The sequence below is a fragment of the Opisthocomus hoazin genome, chromosome 22 (genome assembly GCF_030867145.1).
Source record: "Opisthocomus hoazin isolate bOpiHoa1 chromosome 22, bOpiHoa1.hap1, whole genome shotgun sequence".
Lineage (NCBI taxonomy): Eukaryota > Metazoa > Chordata > Aves > Opisthocomiformes > Opisthocomidae > Opisthocomus > Opisthocomus hoazin.
The window spans coordinates 7,036,621-7,055,982 of record NC_134435.1 but is presented as its reverse complement, the minus strand read 5'-3'; the positions used below and the strand labels follow the sequence as shown (position 1 = coordinate 7,055,982).

Genomic DNA, 19,362 nt, shown 5'->3' with positions numbered 1-19,362 from the left:
CATAAACTGAGCAGTTTATATCCTCATGCTTACACTATCTAAAGAGAAGTCATCTGCCACTACTGCCAGAAGGAATATCACAGCTTGTCTAAACCTCAGAGCTGTAGGCAGCTTATTGGAAGCCCTGTATTTTCATTCTGCAGATGAGGACATGATAGTTTCTCCATTAAGTAGAATAAAAATACAATCTTTGGTTTCAGCCTGGTGGTGCAACATTGGAAGATGAACTGCTGGTCTCTCAGTTCCTGGTCATTCACATCGTTGTGGGATTGTATTCAAAGAAGGGGTTATTCCAGTAATCAAATTAATTACATTTGAACAGGAGAGAAGATAAAGGCTGCAAGTGTCTGAGCACTATAGCGCTAATAGACTACTGAGGCTTATTCTGGATTTTTAGTTAGGACATGTCCTTTGTTTTTCAAATACAATAAATGCATCTCTTCTTTCACTACCTAGAGGAAATGGTCACAAAAAGACACAGAAACACTTCATTTCCAGAAGTACCAGAGATCTATATGAGCCAGATTGCCAATACTCCTTCTGTGGTCAATCCCAAATCCTGTGACAGTACAAGAGTTCAAGTAGGCAGAGCTGCTTATCTGTAATGAAGCTGAACCTCTGTCACATTATGCAGTGATAGACCTTAAAATTTCAAGACGAAATCACAGAGGCTGCTGGTCTTAGTGATAGAATTTGAGCAAAGGATAAGATAGTCTGCATGTGTCAGGAGTTCCTCCAGCACCCAGATGAGAAGGGAGGCTTCTGCATGCAGAGCAGACCATGACTGAGACCTCTTCTCTTCTATCCCACACTGTCATCAAAGAATAAGTCACATCAGCTCTAAAATAAGCTAGAGCACAAGAGGGCCAGAGGTCAGTCTGGGTCCCTCCTAGACAGGGCGCTTCTGGTAGGAGCCCCTTGGTAGAAGAAGAAGGGGAAGCTAGTTGTCATCCTTTGCACTAACAGGAATTTAGGTCCTGATTTATCGTTACAACAGACACGTCTACACCCAGAATAACCCTGCAGAATAGCCCTGGATAATTATTCAAGGCACAGTGCCACATTTTTGTAAGTAACCTATTTCTGGTACTGAAGCCAGCTTGTTCTGTGTTTGATCCAGTATCTCGACATGGGGGTGGGTTGGCCAGTGGAGACACACCCAGCATGGCCCCTGGACTTCTCTTCCTGAGGCCTTGCAAGGAGACAGAAACGGCCGTGATAACTGTCCCTCAGCAGGGCCTGGCTCCTCCAGCATCCCTAAACTACCACAGAAGGGCTCTAAGCTCTTCCAGCTCTCAGTTCCCTAAAGAGGGTGGAGAAAAAAAGAGGGAAAATAAATGAAAGGCTAATGAGAAGGGGGAATAAAACTGTGCAGTGAGATGAAAGCTTTCTGCCATCGGCGATGGAATCTTTCCAGCCCAGCCTGGCAGCTGATGCAGAGCAGTGTTTGTGGGAGACAGAGAGATAAATAGATACATGTAGAGATGGGTAGATAGTAGGGTTTGGGGTATTCTTTTGCTGGAAAGGTTTTCAGCTTATTTTGTGCAGACTTTGCAGTCCCTCATGTGAAGGGGGTTCCAGCCCAGACAGGAGCGGGAGGAACTGGAAGGCTGTGGCAAGAAGAGTTAGGATGAAGCCGCTCATCCTGCTGAAAGGCTGTTTGGAGAATCCTTTTACCTTGGACTATTCAACTCCAGCTCTTATCTAGTGTTTGTTCTTCTGGTGCTTCTGCTGTGTCAGTGTCCATGGGCTTCCCCAGGACGCCTGTGGTTCCCAGCATTTCTCTGCGTGGAAGGACATCCAGACACAGCCTGCTTTTTAATTCTGAGGGATGATTGCAGTGCTGGTCCCCAAGCTAACGTACCCCCAGTTCTAGCTGAGCAGGGAGTAGTGCAAAGCAGAATCAGAACCATAGGGGAGATGGTAAGAGGAGAAGAAGAGAGAAGAGAAGGTGAAATGGAAGCAACAGTGAGATAACAGAAAGAGGATTTCAGGAGAACAACCTCATCCCTTCTCAGGCTCTTGTGAAAGTCCCAATGCCTGCAGACCTGATTCTGGCTATTTTAAATCTATCTAAAAGTTATCTAGAACTATCTTAGATTTTCTTCCCTGCAGTGAGGGCAGGAGGCCAGCAACCTCCACCCCAGCCCTGCTCTTGCCAGCAGAAGTTATTATTATTTTTTGTTCCATGACAACAATGCACTGTTAATTCTGCTGCTCCTGTTCCAACACGACCAGCTTTCTTCTCTCCCCTTTCCAGGCAGCAAGCGGGAGAATTACAGACAATCCTTTCCCATTGCTGTGTGCAGATAGGCTGCAAAAGCAGAGCTTGTGCCTGTCTGTATGCAAGCAACAGAAGGGATAATTTCTGGACCTTCAGGTGAATGCAGAGCTTGGCTAATTCGCCAAGTGCAGTTAGGACCTTTGACAGTTTTGTTCAGTCTCTGTAGGACTCAGCAGACACCTCCAGGGCCACACAGAAAAACAAAAATAAAGGACACCCACTCCATCACAAGTCGCATGGGACAGGCTAGTTAGTATTTTCCAGAGACTTAACTGATAGCTCTCACTTGTGCACAAGCACACACAAAACACTCTCCTTAAAGACTAAACATGCACTTCCCAGGTCCTTGTAGGGGGCAGGAGAAAGATTCTAGGAACTGTTTCCCCAGGCCACAAAAGCTGACAGTAGTTCCCCTTTAATAACAGTTTCCACTTCCATTTTAGCCCTCTGGCTTCACAGGGTGTATAACCAAGTAGCAACAAACAAAAATATGCATTAATTCCAGCTCGCTTCTCTTGAGGACCATCTCTGATCCCCGTCTCCCTGTCTCTGGGTGCTCAGCTGCCATGTGAACACTGCTGGCAGTTTGTACGTCTTGGCAGCCTCACAGCACCATGGCTCCGTACGGGAATTAGAGTGATTAACCGTTAACCACAAGAGCTTTCTGATCTCAAGGCAGAGTGGTAACAGGCTCTGGAGGGGTGACTGGGAGCCGTGATTAGACACAGGGTAAGGGACAGACAGAGTTTGCCTGGGGTCAGGAGATGAAGCCAACCCTTGTGGCTCAACAGATGTGAAGCTAAACCCAAAAATGCCGTCTGGTAAGACTCCCAGCTGGGATACGGTACTGGTCTGCAATAGAGAGCAGAGTCAGCTCTTACACCCCAGGAGATCTGAGCATCTTCAGTGGTACAGACATTCAAGATAGTCATTAAGTTCCAGTTCATCTGCTACAATCCTGTTTTCTTTCATTTTTATCATTAGGTCATGAAAGAATTTCAGGGTGTGGCCAGGCAAATCCAAATAATCACTTCAGAGTGGTTTAAGTTACCTTCCATCAGCTGGCATGCAGTAACCAAGTGCAAACAAGGTATTAGTCTGTTGCAACTGAATTTTGCAATCCAATAGAGTAGAAATATCCCCAGTGTGCACACAGGTATTGGGTGGCTCTGTTGTCAATATCTAGCTATAAATTTCGCTTGTTAGGCCAAAATTATGAACCATCGCCTGAGGTAGCTGGAGTTTCAGGCTTTGCTGCCCTGTCCCAGACAACCTATTGGCAATGGGGACAGGAACATCAGCGATCTCAGTGACCTACTGTTGCAATTCCTTCTTTAGGCCCCTATTAAGAGAGCATTTCCAGTAATATCAAGAGTTTTGCTGCTATGGGAGCCCTACAGCCTCCCACAAGCCTGGGAGAGGTTCAAAAGCTCCTCAGCCAGTGTGCTCTCAGGCCACTGCTGAGTCCTCTTCATCTACCGAGATGTCCAAAGGAAGATTAGGGAGAAGAAAAAAAATCCATGACATACGTACAAACAGAGTCTTTCAAATCATCTTGTCATAACACATTAAGGAGTGATGATTTATGATTGTAAAGGCATCAAATAAACATTTAGTGCAGTGGCTGGTGCCAAATACGAATAATCCCAGAGAACAAGTGGAAACGTTTAACGATAGTCTTGTTCCAAGCAGCTGCTCCTTGCTCCCTCCTTCAGCTGCCTGGTGTTTCCTGCAGCCATTTGAAATTTTCTCCTGCCTATCATGCTCAGACAGTGATACACCAAAGTACGATACAACTGAAAACCATACTATTAATTAAAACTTCTTGGCTTTGGGCCACAAAAGAGAGTTGAGACGGGTTCACACAAGTTCGATTTACAAGTCTTTCAGGATGCACAAGTGCACGTGCTCGCAGCACTGCAAAGGCACACTGCCTCCCATGCAAAGCATTTCCCAGAGGAGCACGAGCATGTATCACTGCTTGCGATGGTCACGAAAATTCACCCTGCTTTTCGTTTGTGCGAGGAAGCAGGACTTCCCTTCGTGAGGAATAAACACCATGATAACAGCAACCACTGGGAGCAGGAGTTGCGGGGAATGGACAAAAACACTCACAGGTGCCAGACTTGATGACTGTCAGAAAATCGTACATTGTATATACAATTTCCATCATCTGTAAAGCAGTTGTGGAAATGGTCTAGAGCTGCTTTTCCCTAGAGAAGAAGAGTGAAGGCACTTGATAAAGACTATTGTCAAACCAGATGTGGAAACACAAAGCCCAACTCCATCCTTTGCATATTTGCATCTACTCAGCTTAGACATGGACAGGCCAAAAAGAGCCAATTACAACGATTTTGTTTAAACTCTAGTGTATTATAGCCACAATTCTTCCCTCCTGCATCCAACCTATTCCCTGTCATTAAACTAGTGTGTATTTTTTAGAAATCACTCAAATCTTGCAATTGTTAGAGGATTCACCCTGCCTCTCAGCAAGGCTTAAGTAATATACCAACATCATCACCAACTCCGTACCTTATTTTTAGCCTGAATTAATTTGTTCTAGTGGTAGAATAGAGGGTATTTCCCAATACAGAAGACAAAACTTTTGTCAAAACACTGTAAATTACAAAGAGCAAGGTTCAACACAGGGAAAGTAGGAGTCGAGGCTTGTTAAGAGGCCAAACTTGTGCCAGCACATGCACAATGTTTCTTACTTAAAGACATAAGAAAAGTTTTGCTTTCACAATCCTGCAGCCTTCTCACCAAATGTCTTGACAACCCTCAACTGATGTAGGCATCTGATAGGTATCCCCCCTCCTCCGTGGTCTCTGTAATCAGAGGAGCGAGAGCAGCACCCCCACACAGGGATTCACACTGGAAGAGGACAGCTTGCCCTCTGGGGTATCTGTCTTTCTCCTCTGATCACAAAGGGAACCCGAAACAGGACGGGTGGGCAGGCTGGTGTGGGGCACACAGGGATTTGGTCAGCCCTGGCCTTCCTCGGATTCTTGGAGCTCAAGGGGTTTCTCTCTTGTCAGGTCTGATTTCTACAACTTCACGGCAGCTGGATCGAGAATACAAGGCTGAACATATCCTAGAGGTGGGTAATGATGATTGTAATTAGCTTTATTTACCTACAAGTGTATTAAGTCCTCAAAGAGCTTTCCTTGCAAGTTGGAGCACAGAGAAAGAATCTCATCCCATCAGCTCCCAACTGCTGGGAAACTTAATTAAATGGTGTGTGTTGCCCTAAGAGACAGCTGCAGCAGTACTGCGGGGTTTATTATTTCCTTACTGAAGAGGCCTGTTCTGGAAGCTGTGGGAATGCAGGAAGAGGACTGGAATTGTCCTCTAGCAGAATGGATAATAAGTTATGGGGGAAAGAGCAAGCCAGAGAAATTCACCCTCATTTATCTCATTGTATCAGACACTGCTGTGTAGCTTTGTGTTCCGACCCCCATCCTTAGCTGCTCCAAGCTATGCATATTTATATTAGAGGGATCTTGAGGTGTTTCAGTGATTGAGGATAACACATTTCGCTCTGCAATGCAACACGCTGGGAGCGTGCACAGGCACAGCGAAGTAAGGATGGGTGATAACTTGCCAAGCCATTGCAATACAAACGTTTTCAGTTGTGTGACCCCTAATGACCAATCTGACCCACTGTCTGGAGCAACTGCAAGCAGCAGCCCTGCAGACTCATCTACCTGTGCGTGCACAAGCCTTGCACAGTGCCAGCTACAGCCATCTCATTTTACCCTGCAGAAAGCAGACATGACTCTGAAGATGTTGAGCTACTAATGCAGACCCACACAAAAACCCTGGTTTAGTCACTGCCCATCAGGACGAAGGCTGGCTGCTCATGTCCTAGGTCATGTCAAAGAGCTCTGCCACCTACTCCCTTTCCTTGTTGGCAGGTGGCTGTTTCTGACAATGGAGAGCCAGCCCTGAAGTCCACCAGCAGAGTTGTGATACAAGTCCTGGATGCCAATGACAGTCCTCCCAGTTTCCCCCACAAGCTCTTCATGGTGCAGCTCCCCGAGAGAGACGCCTCAGAGATGCCACTGCCGGTCTACAGGCTGATCGCTTCGGATCGTGACCAGGGCCAGAACAGCCAGATCACCTACACCATCGAGGAGGAGGAGGAAGGGATATTCACCATCAACCCCACAACTGGCATGGTCTTCTCCAGGAAAGCTTTTCCTGCCTCCGAATACAACATACTCACGGTGAGAGCAGAGGGAAACAGAGAGAGACAATGGGAAGAGGTGGGGAAAAGGCTGCAGAAACAGAAAATATAGAAGAAGGAAAGAGATGGAGAAAATGCAGCAGTAGGAGGAGAGCTTGAATGAGACAGACTTGGGTTACAGGGAGAGAAATTGTGAGGGAATGATGGGAAATGCAGAAGGTAAGAAGCTATTAAAAATGGAGGACCTGAAACTCCTGGTGGGTGGGAGATGCAGCTTCCCATGGGGCTCCCATGGGCTAAACCAGCCTTCTCCCTGACTGCATGTGCATCTCCCGGCAGGTCAAGGCAACAGACGGCGGCAGCCCACCACTTTCCTCCCACGTGCGGCTTCACATCAGCTGGGTCGCCCGGCCCGGCCCTTCCTCGGAGCCACTAGCTTTCGATGAACCCCATTTTAACTTTGCCGTGATGGAAACAGATCCTGTAAACCATATGGTGGGAGTGATCAGCATTGAAATGGGCCCCAGCCAAGTGTGGTTTAATATCACAGGTGAGACACAGAAATTAAACTCGGCCAGCGGTGTCTGGGAGCATTTTCCCCAGCTCCCTTGGCTTTCAGCACTCACATGCCTGAGCTAATGAAGTTGTTTGCTTTAGGTGTAGGTGAGCTGCAGGGGAAGCTTTCTCACAGACACAAAAAGGCTTAAACAGCCATAGACAAAGCTGCCTGTCCAAGGGCTCCAGTGCCAAGTGCAATTATCTAACACATTTTTAATGACATTCTGGGACTTGCCAGTGTTTGAGGTGTTCTCCAATGTCGCGTGAAAGGCAGGGCATGCCAGTCCCGGCTCCTCCTGGCAATCAAGTGACACTGTTGGTTGTGGTAGAACAGGCTGCAAGGATCCAGGTGTTTGGCTGGGTCTTGCAGACACCCCCATCTCTCCCTCCCTGCTGAGCCCACAGTCTCAACAGGAAGCCGAGAGGGGAGGATTCCTCAAAGAGCTGGTCTGACCTAACCAGTGGGGCTCTCCCTTCCACTTCACGGCATCCCAGGGATGATGTAGACATGAAGCGTGAAGAAGCCCTAAGGCCTCCTCTAAGATATACGATGCTAGGGCAGGGGGGACGTGGGCTGTCACCCCGGGGGACTCATCAGGCAGCACGTGTGCGGAACTGGTCCTACAAATGAGGGCAAACTGCGCTCATGTAATCTGGCATTTGGAAGTGGTGCCCCAATCTGCCTTGCACAGCCTTTCCCTGACACTGCCTGCAGGGCTTGCCCTCGTCAGACAAAGCCTTAATTGGGCTAGTAAATAGTTTTTCCCATTACTACATTAGAGCAGGGAGAATTGTGCACAAATACAGTCAAGCAATCAGAGATACAACATTACAAGAGGCAGACAACGTCAGTGCCAGGCTTATCTGGCATTAGTGGTGTCTGCTTGGGTTTGCAGAATGAACGGTGCAGCCCTCTGCATGTTATCCCACCCTTTCCCTGCTGAGTGCTTGCCTGCATGCTCGACCTCATCTTTGCCAGTTCCTAATGCCCTGATGCTCAGGAGTCTCGTGATTTCAGTACTGGCGGAAAAGGACTGGATTTCATTCTCCCTGTTAGGGAAGCAAAGCATCACACTAACTGGCAACCAAGTGGGTGATGCAGAGATCCAGGAGCCTTCAGCATCTCATTCAAAAACTCGCCTTTCCCAGTCCACAAAGGCTCTGTCACTGGGGTTGATGGTGTCTGCAAAAACTCTGACAAAGCAGCATTTTTTTTTCATCTCTTTCTTTTCCGGGGCTTCCTCTCTCCCTTTGGCACTGTGCAAAGGGAACCCTTCTCTCTTTTCTCAGGGAAAGGCATCCATGGGTCTCTCTTTTCCTCTGTCTCTGCTTCTTTCTGTCTCCTTCAGAGCAGGAGAGTGGTGGTCCAGATGGCTGGCAACCACTGCATTTCTCCCACAAGGCAAAAAGTGTAATTTAACAACCAGCCAAAATTTTCCCAGCTGGTAAGAGAGTAAAGCAGAATCCAGAGCATCCAGTCACTGGGAAGGGAGAAGTTGAGACCTGGGATAAATTAGAAAACTGCTTCTACCTCTCCATACCTCAGAACAGCATAGCGGTGTTTCACATGCAATAGAGAACTAACAAGCCACCAGCAAGTGAGGCATGAGAAAGGAGCTGTCAAGCCAGGGCTGAGCAGCAGTAGCATGACGGACAGCCTGCTGCTGCTGAGCTGCTCAGGCCTGCGGTTCCCTGCACTACGCAGCCATCTGTGTTGGAGACAACAGGCTCTGCTCACCCTGGAAGCACCGTCTGCCTCCCCAACTGTTCTACTATTGGGCTTTTTCAGGTAGACCACAGGCTCCCAGCCGTGGTGATGAAGACCACTGCTGATATGCCCACGGTGTGACCTTGAATTGGAAGCCAGAAAGAGCATTGTCCAGCCCTGCAGGTCCCTGAATCATGCTAAGCGTGTGATGCTTCATAGCTGGAGACCTTGTGCAAATAAATCAATGCTCAAGTGTGCCTGTTGCAGATCTAGCCAGGACATCATATGCATACGTGCATCCTTTCCGCTTCTCTCCTCCTCCTCATTTTCTCTAATTCCTCTCACCTTCCCTTTTGTACTCCTTTGTCACCATCTGTGACTACCTCTTTGTCCAGCTTCTCCATGTCCTCCCTGTCTCCTGTGTCCATCTAGCACATTTTGTACTGAGTTTCCAGGTTTGGGGGAAAGCTCGCCTGTGGCACTGTCCCCAGTCTAGCTGTGGCCAAACAGGTACAGCTAGAGTGAATGCCTACACATCCCCATTCAAGGTATATTGCCTGACATGCCACATATCTGTGGCTGGGCATGAGCTCTTGTGTGGTTTGTGCATGGTGTCTGGAGGGGAAACCCTCACCCTTTGGATCTCCAGGCAGCTCCTGGAATCCCTTCCCCTGCAGAGGCTGCCAGCACCTGCAGTTTGTTTCAGGTAGAAATCTCTCCCTTGTCCCAGGTGGTGATGATGACATGGATTTTGACATTGAAAAAAGCACAGGCAGCATGGTCATTGCAAGAGCCCTCGATGCAAGGAAGAAATCAAGCTATAACCTGACAGTAGAAGTCACTGACGGATCCACTACCATCAAAACCCAGGTAATTTTTTTTACTTAGTAGAAACCCAATCTAGAGTGGGTATATACCAAAGATCAGCTCTGGATCAGGTGCCAGTCACAGAAATCTCCTTACACTGTGACCTTGTGTTACACAGTGGCCCAAGTCTTTGGTAAGTATCTAGCTAAGACTTCTTGTGTTACTGGAAACACAAATGATCTAGGAAAGACCAGGCCTTTCACGCTGATCACAGCCAGCACACAAGGACACATCCACATCACCGGCCAAGCTGTGTGGCAATTCACACTCTCAGACCTCAACTTGCTCACAGCTGCTGAGGCTGGACTACAACATGGCTGGGGCAACATGCCAAGACATAAAGGAAGTACATATGCAGTTAGAGCAGGTTTGGGTCCATGGTACCATGTCAAGAGGTATTCCTGGGACTTGCTAGCTTATATAAAGCCAACACAGACACATCTGCAAGAGGTGAGGCCCTGTCCTGTCCTGCTATACATGGCGGAGCATTGATAACATATCAGCTCTGAGGTCCACGGGGCTGAGGCAACTGCAGAGATGCCGTGCCCTCTGAATTGCCAAATTAAAAGCAAGCACTGGTGAAAGCAGGCATACTGCTCTCAAGCAGGTCCCCAAGCCCCAGTTAAAATGGCTGCTGAGATTTGCCAAGATTTACCTACCCTCAGGAGGGGCATTCAGGGCTTGATCTTTCACCAACTGTTCTCTTCACACATAACAAGCATTGAAAAATCCAACCTTCACTGCACAGGAAGACCTAGAATGTGAGTCACTTGTAGTGGGAAATTCACTGCAGAGGTTTGCGGGGGGATGATGAGTGAGGAACACTACCATTCCTGTGAAATGCAGTGCTAACGGATAACTACCTATCTCAACTATCTTCAAGTATTGTCCCAAATAAACAAACGAAGCCCCACCTAGCCTGGTGTGCATTCCCTGCCACCTTGCATCTTACCCCTACGTTTATTTTGGCACTCAAGGCCGCTAGCAGATGTCAAAAAACCTGCTTGTGCAAAACACCGTGGCATGTTCAGGTTTGCTAAAGGAAGCAAATTATTACACTTGCTTGGAACTTCCTGAGATGCAGTGAACACTTCAGTAGGGGGGTCAGGACAGTCAGGGTAGGAAACCAGACGGAAGAAACTAGATGACTTTGCAGGCAGGATTCAGGCAGGCCATTCACAGGGGTCTGCTGCTAAACACAAAAGGGGAGAATGGGCTAGAAAGTGTAGACCACAAACTTCTGCACAGCCACCCCACACGTGCTGCTCTTGAAATAGGCCAGCCCTTCCCTTCCTTTACCAAGCATCCCCTTTCCATCAGCTTTCTGGTTTGTAATTAATAAGTGCTGGTGTGGAGGCATCAGCCAGCAAAGCTGGCACCACGGCTGAGTGACTGCTACTTTTCACAGCAGGCTGTGACAGTTTCCCCGGGTGCCAAGTGCAGGCACGTTCAATCTGAATGGCTTGCCAGATTGGAGAGATTAAAAAAAAATTAGAAGAAGCAAACTGAAAATCAGTAAGGAAAGGCACAGCAGGAGTTCTTCATAGAGAAGGACAAAAGGGCTCCTAGTCACCATGGATGTCAAAGCCCCAAGAGGCGTGACGGTTACAGGACTCAGAGCATTGCTACACCCAAGAGGGGTTATTAGCTGAGATTTTACATGGCTGCATAAGTCAGGTTGCTTCCACATCTCTGCTGCCCTCACTGTGCTGTCTTCCCCACAGGCATTTATCCACGTGATTGACATCAACCAGCACCGTCCCCAGTTCCTGGAGAGCCATTACGAGGTGACGATTCCTGAAGATACCCCCTCAGGGAGGGAAATCCTTCAAGTCAGTGCAACAGACAAGGACAAAGGCAAGGGGCTCATCTACACCATCCATGGCAGCGTGGACCCCAAAAGCACAAGACTTTTTCAGTTGGATCCAAGCAGTGGAGTCCTCACAACAGCAGAAGGCTTCAGTTCCCAGCCCATGCCACAGCACACCCTAACAGTGATGGTGAGTCCCAGCCAAATCCCGCTGAGTCCATCAGCTTCTCTGGGATATATGTGTCACTGCAGAAATTCAGACTGGTTCCAGTCCTGGAGGGAGAATTTGTCCAGAACAACAAGGAAAAAGAAAGCAGGGTGTTACCCTTAATATATAATGATCCTGGATAAATCTAGGTAACACCCGACTTTTCTCTAACAATGTGTCGACTGCATCACCTGCTAATTTCATTGGAGGGCCACTGGCTGAGCTTTGGCGCTGAAACTTACAGGCTCATTCCCACACAAGGGGTTGGTACCACTGAAATGCCACCCTCTGTAAGAATCCTGAGGAGATACCTGGGAGCCTGGTGCGGGCAAGGCTTCCTCCTCCCTGATGTGACCGTACCTGCTCTTCCTCTGTCATTCAGGTACGAGACCAGGAGGTGCCCATCAAGAGGAACTTTGTTCGGGCCATCATCCATGTGGAGAACTGCAATCTTCACGCTCCGCAGTTCAGCAGCATCCATTATGAAGCAGAAGTGCTGGACTCAGCAGTGGTGGGCACAGAGGTTGTACAAGTCAGAGCCCTTGATCAGGACCAAGGAGCCAACGCTGAAATCCACTACTCCCTTCAGGCAGGTAGGTGAGAGCCATGCCACAAGACAGTTTTAGGCTATGAACATGTCTGCATTCCCATTCTCCGGCTGGTGGCCAGGCAGTTGACCATCTTTCTCTAGCTGTTGCAAAGGACAGTAAATGTCTGCACATTGCTAAAATGTGACTTTTTTCCTATCCACAGAAAATCTAGAGCAAGCATATTTCCATATTATGGAAAGTTCCATATTAATGAAAAAGCATCCTTCCTTAGGAAGACAGTTCAATATTGAGTTACTGGTCTAAGAAAAAAGGTGACTGGACAAGTTAGAACAACTTAAAATCTTCTCTTCCCATCCATGGGAACTGAGAGAGAGTTCCTTGTCCAGTTGTTAGGCAAAAGTACTACCATTCCCACAGCAGTCATCATCACTTCCATCAGTTCTAGCAAGAAATACATCCTTGAGGAAAGGTAAGCACGCTCTCAGCATTAGTTGATGGTCTTTTTGGGACATACAAGCTCAGTGGGAAATATTTTATTGTTCACTCTACAGGTTAAAACTTAAATATTTATGGCTGTGCCACACTGCATATTTAGCAGGTAAATTCTTTGCAGAAGACAAGCCATCCTTTGCTCCATTTTTCTCACTGCAATTTAGATCAAGGACTGAGGAATTTAATTGCTCCTGAAGTATTGGTAATTATAAGCATGACAGGGCTTGAAGCAACTAGTACAGTCTGTGCTACCATGTTCTACACATGAGGCAAAAGCTTCAAGCACATACTCTACCACCACTAAATGTGCTCAAATTAGAAGGGCATTTATCTCTAATTTACGTTTTGATTGACTTAAAAGTTAGCTTGTAGATCTCAATGGGTTCATTGTTCTTAGAATGAAAATTATTTAGAATTTAATGAAGATTGTTGTCTCTCAGTGAAAGAAACAGATGTTAATTAGGCATGAAATCAGGAGCATCTATGGAAAAGAGGTTCATTAAACCAAAACCAATAGGGTGTCTACATTCTTTGCTTTGTAATTTCTTTTCTTGCAGGTAATAGGGAAGGTTTCTTCAGCATCGACCCATATTCTGGAATTATTACAGTTGCCCAGAAACTGGACCCATCCAGGCAGGAGCGATTTACTCTTATTGTAAAGGCAGAAGACCAGGGGTTTCCTCAGCTTAAAGATTCTGCTACAGCACACATCCGCACTAAACCCTCTGATCGAACTCCTCCAAAATTTCCAGAGGCTGAATACATCACAGAGATCAGTGAATCCACTGCTGTTGGCTCTCCTCTAATCCAGGTTTCAGCCACAAGCTTGTCACCAGTCAGCTATGAAATAAAAGATGGAAATGGAGATGGAGTGTTCTCCATGAACTATCAGTCAGGCCTTATTTCCACTCAGAAGAGCTTAGATTTTGAGCAGGTGTCTTTTTACCAGTTGAAAGTCCGTGGCACCAACATGGCTGGAGCATTTATGGACACAATGGTACTTATCTATGTCATAGATGAGAACGACAACATGCCCGTCTTTGTTAAGCCTTCCTTCATTGGCTGGATCATGGAGAACACTCCATCACAAAGCATGGTTCTGGATGAAAGCAACACTCCCCTCGTGACCCATGCAACAGATGCTGATCAAGACTCCAATGCTCTGCTGGTCTATGAGATTCTGGAACCTGAGGCACTGAAATATTTCATGGTAGATTCCAGCACAGGGATGCTTACTAGTCGTGCTGATATAGACTACGAGCTCACCCCAGTTTTCCACTTCAGTGTACATGTGCATGACAGTGGAAGTCCCAGCTTATTTGCATCCAAGCCAGCCAAAGTCACAATCCATGTTAAAGATGTGAATGATTCACCTCCAGTCTTTTTCAAAGACACTTACAAGCTTTCTGTCTTGCTGCCTGCCCACCCAGGGATGGAGCTTTTGTCAGTGCAGGCAAAAGATGCAGATTCGGAGGTGACCTACAGCATCGTGGAAGGGAACCTTGATAATGCTTTCCATATTCATCCACTCACAGGTCTCCTCTCCATTCTTAATGCTGATGGCCTGGGAAGCTATCGTGAACTCACGGTCAGAGCTGGTGATGGCTTATATAAAAGTACTGCTCTGGTTAAGCTAAATTTAACTCAAGCGCAAGGTACTGGCTTAAAATTTGATCAAGACGTGTATACAGCAACTGTTATGGAGAACTCTACAGATGAGAAGACTCTTACTGTTCTTGGGGTCAAGGGATATCAGCTAAATGAACCACTTTTCTATTCACTTTTAAATGGAAAGGAAAGCTTCAAAATGATGCAGGCATCTGGAGTACTCCAGACCAAGGGTGTGAAATTTGACCGTGAAGCACAAGACGTACACGAGCTAGCTGTGGAAGTGAAGGACAACAGGAAACCACCAAGAGTGTCCCAAGCCACAGTCAAGGTTTATGTAGAAGATGTCAATGACAATCCACCACAGTTTGAGAACGTGCCATATTACACCTCAGTGCAGGAAGGCACAGAGCCAGGCGATGTACTTTTTCAGGTATCAGCAACAGACAAAGACATAGGGGATAACGGAGCCATTACCTACTCATTTGCAGAGGACTACCAATATTTTTGGATTGACCCCTATCTAGGAGACATCTCACTTAAGGAGCCTCTCGATTATCAAGCTTTAAATAAATACAACCTCCGAGTCATTGCTAAGGACAAGGGTGAGCCTCCCCTCCATGCTGAAGAGGAGGTTGTGATCAGTGTGAGGAACAAATCCAACCCTCTGTTCCAAAGTTTGTACTACCGAGTGAAGGTGCAAGAAAACACCCCACTGTATACATCTATCCTCCACATACAGGCTCGCAGCCCTGAAGGCTTGCGCCTCATCTACAACATTGTGGAAGAAGACGCCCTGAAACTGTTCAGCACCGACTTCAAAACCGGTGTCCTCACTGTCACAGGCCAGTTGGACTATGAGCTAGAGACAAAACACGCATTCACCGTTAGAGCCACAGACACAGCACTAGGATCATTTTCAGAAGCCAGAGTAGAGGTGGAAGTAGAGGACGTGAATGACAACCCCCCTGTATTTTCTCAGATGATCTACATGGCTTCTGTCTCGGAGAGTTTGCCAGCACAGACCCCTGTTGTCCAGCTCTTTGCTACTGATAAGGATTCAGGCAGAAACAAACTGGTCTCCTATCAGATCTTGGAAGACGGTTCAGTTGCTACCAAGTTCTTTAATATTGATGCCAGCACAGGGCAAATAACAACAGCTCAAGCGCTTGATTATGAAAAGAATCAACAGTTTCGCATGAAAGTAAGAGCTGCAGATCATGGAACGCCTCCACTTAGCAGCGATGCCCTGGTAATTGTGGATGTAACAGACATCAATGACAACCCCCCTGAGTTCAGCCAGCTGCAGTATGAAGCCAAGGTAAGCGAAATGGCAACATGTGGGCACATTGTGATTAAAGTCCAGGCCCTGGACCCCGATAGCGGAGACACCACCCGACTGGAATACGTGATTCTGTCAGGCAATGACAACAGGCATTTTGCTATCAACAGCACTTCTGGAATAATATCCATGTTCAACCGCTGCAAAAAGGACTTGGAGTCATCTTACAATCTCAGAGTTTCTGCTTCAGATGGAGTTTTTAAGAGCACTGTGCCCGTCTATATCAATACCACAAATGCCAACAAATACAGCCCCACTTTTCGGCAGAACGTGTACGAGGCAGAGCTGGCAGAAAATGCTGAGATAGGTACCAGAGTGATTGAGCTCCTGGCTATTGACCCAGATGGTGGACCATATGGCACTATAGACTATACCATCATAAATAAACTTGCCCATGAGAAGTTCTCCATAGACAATAAAGGCCATATTGCCACACTGCAAAAACTGGACAGGGAAAATTCAACAGAGAGAGTCATTGCCATTAAAGTCATGGCCAAGGATGGGGGTGGGAAGGTGGCATTCTGCACTGTCAAAATAATCCTAACAGATGAGAATGACAACCCACCTCAATTCAAAGCTTCTGAATACACACTGTCTATCCAATCTAATGTAAGCAAAGGCTCCCCTGTCATCCAGGTACTGGCTTATGATGCTGATGAAGGTGCAAATGCAGATGTCATTTACTCCGTTGACTCTGTGGAAGATGCAGCAGAAGACCTTGTCGAGATCAATGCTGCCACTGGGGTTGTTAAGGTCAAGGAGAGCCTTATTGGTTTAGAAAACAGAGCCTTTAACTTCAAGGTGAAAGCTGAAGATGGCAGACCCCCTCACTGGAACTCCCTTGTCCCAGTGAATCTTCAGATTGTCCCCAGGGAGGTGACATTGCCAAGGTTTTCCGAGCCCCTTTATACATTCTCTGCATCTGAGGATCTTCCAGAGGGATCAGAAATAGGGTCAGTCAAAGCTTTTGCAGAGGATCCCATCATATACAGCCTGGTGAAGGGAACCACTACAGAAAGTAACAAGGATGAGGTATTCACACTGGACAAACAAACAGGAGCTTTGAAAATCAAAAAGGCCATGGATCATGAGACCACCAAGTGGTACCAGATTGATGTTATGGCTCACTGCTCACATCAGGAGACTGAACTGGTCTCTTTGGTCTCTGTGAACATCCAGGTGCAGGATGTCAATGACAACAGACCTGTTTTTGAGGCAGATCCCTACAAAGCTTTTGTCATGGAGAACATGCCATCAGGAACCACAGTCATTCAAGTGACCGCTAACGACCAGGATATGGGAAGTGATGGACAGGTGACCTACAGTCTGGAAGCAGAATCTGGTGACCTCCGAGGACTTTTCACCATCGATGGTGAGAGTGGGTGGATCACCACACTAAAAGAGCTGGACTGTGAAGCTCAGGAGATCTATCGGTTTTACGTGGTGGCCACTGACCACGGCAGGAAAGTCCAGCTCTCTTCCCAAACCTTGGTGGAGGTCACAGTCTCTGATGAAAATGATAATGCTCCACAGTTCACCTCAGATTTCTATAAAGGATCAGTAATCGAGAATGCAGAGCCAGGGCAGGTTGTTGTCACACTGAGTACCATCGATGCAGACATCTCGGAGCAGAATCGGCGGGTCACATGCTACATAACTGGTGAGTTTTTTCTGACTTTAAATCTTCAGTGAGCAAGAATAGAGTATCATTTCAAAGTGAGGATTTGATATCTTGTCTTATTAATATAGAAATTGCATTACACCGACAGTCCTATCAGAAGAAGGAGATGAATCCTGAGCTCTGTCACGAGCTGGACTCTTCAGTTAAATGAGTCTGGGGTATCCAAAACTCTTTAGTAACTAACTGCAGTGGGTAGACTCATCATTGTAATAACTGTCTTGCCACTGAACTGTCCTATTTATTTGGAAACAAACAAATAAAATATATACATAATTACACAATACTGTAGATATATCTATTTACACTCTCTTAATAGAGGAATAATTAAGACAGTGTAATTGTAATACCTATTGGAAGGATAGAAGTGGCAGTACAGAAGGAAGGAAGGTTTTTCTCACATAGATACTATGATCTTCATTTAAGTTCTTTGACCCAGCTTTTTTCTCCAGCAAACAGTGCAGTCGGTTTACACGTCACACATATGTGTAGCCTGACTGTATGTTTTTAATAACTATATGCAAGCACATAGGACATGTATAACTTTCTGGTATTAAAATGCATTTCCTGTGAAGCCACTTTGACTCTGACTTAACAAACAAGTAGAACTCACAAGGCTGCAGTTAACCACCCTGCAGACTGGTGGATATTTGGGACTGTCATGTCAATCTGAGTGAGGGTTTTGGCTAACAGGTAATACTAAAGATGACTCTTACATCCCTGAAACACCAGTTGTGCCAACTAAAATTAACCACTGCTGTAAAACAACAAAAAAATTATACTGGAATGTTTGTTGTGCATCTGCACAAGTAGAAGCTTGATTTTTCTGGTACTTTTTGACCCCAAAGTGTCCTTCTCGAACCTGGAACAGATACTTCAAATTAAAATGTTTGCTCGAACTCAAATGAGGACCCTTCAGGGTCAAAACATTTAGCCAGATCATGCTGCAGCCTGTTATCTATTATTGTAACCATCCAAAACAGGGGAGGAATGCTGGTACTTTCAATAGTTTTATGGCATGCCGAGGTATTTTCAAGCCTTTGGGAGGAAAGATTAAATCCATTTATGTATTTGCATTTCTGCCATCTTAAAGGCAGTAGTAACTTCCAACTACTTTAAACCTGAGAGAATGTACGCTTATGTTAGTGATGAATACCATATATTCTCTCTGCATTGTACTTACAAGCACAGGTCAAACTCTACCCATAAACATATAAATGCAACTGCAGTGTAGCACTGCAGCTAAAGAAAGGGGAGGATGGACACAGAGCCTTGCTTCCCATTGTCCACACGCACATTGGTTTCAAACACACGGAAACTAACTCTGAGCATAGGCTGGAGTCTCCCAGCACCAGAAGAAGGGCCAGAAGAGATCTTGTTGTGCCTCCAGATTCACAAGCTCATCACCATAGTGCGAATAAAAGCAGAAGGAGTGTTAATTTAACCTACCTGGCTGTGCAAGGCACTTCAGAGTCTAATGCAAACAAGCCCTGCAGCCAGCTCTCTTCATTGCCTCCCGTTACCTAACGTGCTTCCCCCTCCTTCTGCCCAACGGCGTGGGTTCAGCAGAGGACAGCAGCTCCTTGCCAGAAGAGAGGGGCAGCATCCACCGCCTGTGCAGCATGAATCTGGTGGACTGAAGAGTCTGCTTAGTCTGGATTTACCTGTCTGTCATCATTTGGTTCTTACAGAGTCGAAAAGTAGCCCCAGAAAGCGTAGCAATATATTAAACACATCTATAGGTTAAAATGAAATACAGCTACACAAAGAACTGCAACTATAAGATCCAACCAATGTCTGCAGGGTATTTGCAACTCTCGGATCCCTTTAGGAACATGCATCAAGAAAGACTGACATGTCCTCTGGTTTTGAGGCAATGAATATGCACGTCTGCAGAACATTACTGAGACATTTTTGCAATCAGGAGTTGTTTCCTCCTTCCAGTGTAATGTGCAGACAGTAAATAAGAGAAACAGGCAGGGTATTTCTCAGCTGCGCAGTGAGGCAGGCCTCCTCACCCACCTGCTACAGCACCAAAGCCCTCTCTGCGTCACCACTGCAAGTCCG

General features: G+C 46.5%; 1 protein-coding gene across 1 annotated transcript in view; it reads left to right on the top strand.

The window, feature by feature from the left end:
• Positions 1 to 19,362, top strand: part of FAT2 (FAT atypical cadherin 2) — a 46,286-nt gene that overhangs the window by 6,454 nt on the left and 20,470 nt on the right. The window contains exons 4-10 of the mRNA XM_075441626.1: positions 5,323 to 5,384; positions 6,202 to 6,513; positions 6,813 to 7,023; positions 9,470 to 9,609; positions 11,331 to 11,606; positions 12,007 to 12,217; positions 13,225 to 17,277. Coding sequence (XP_075297741.1) covers positions 5,323 to 5,384; positions 6,202 to 6,513; positions 6,813 to 7,023; positions 9,470 to 9,609; positions 11,331 to 11,606; positions 12,007 to 12,217; positions 13,225 to 17,277 — 5,265 coding nt within the window. The remainder of the gene's footprint in view (positions 1 to 5,322; positions 5,385 to 6,201; positions 6,514 to 6,812; positions 7,024 to 9,469; positions 9,610 to 11,330; positions 11,607 to 12,006; positions 12,218 to 13,224; positions 17,278 to 19,362) is intronic.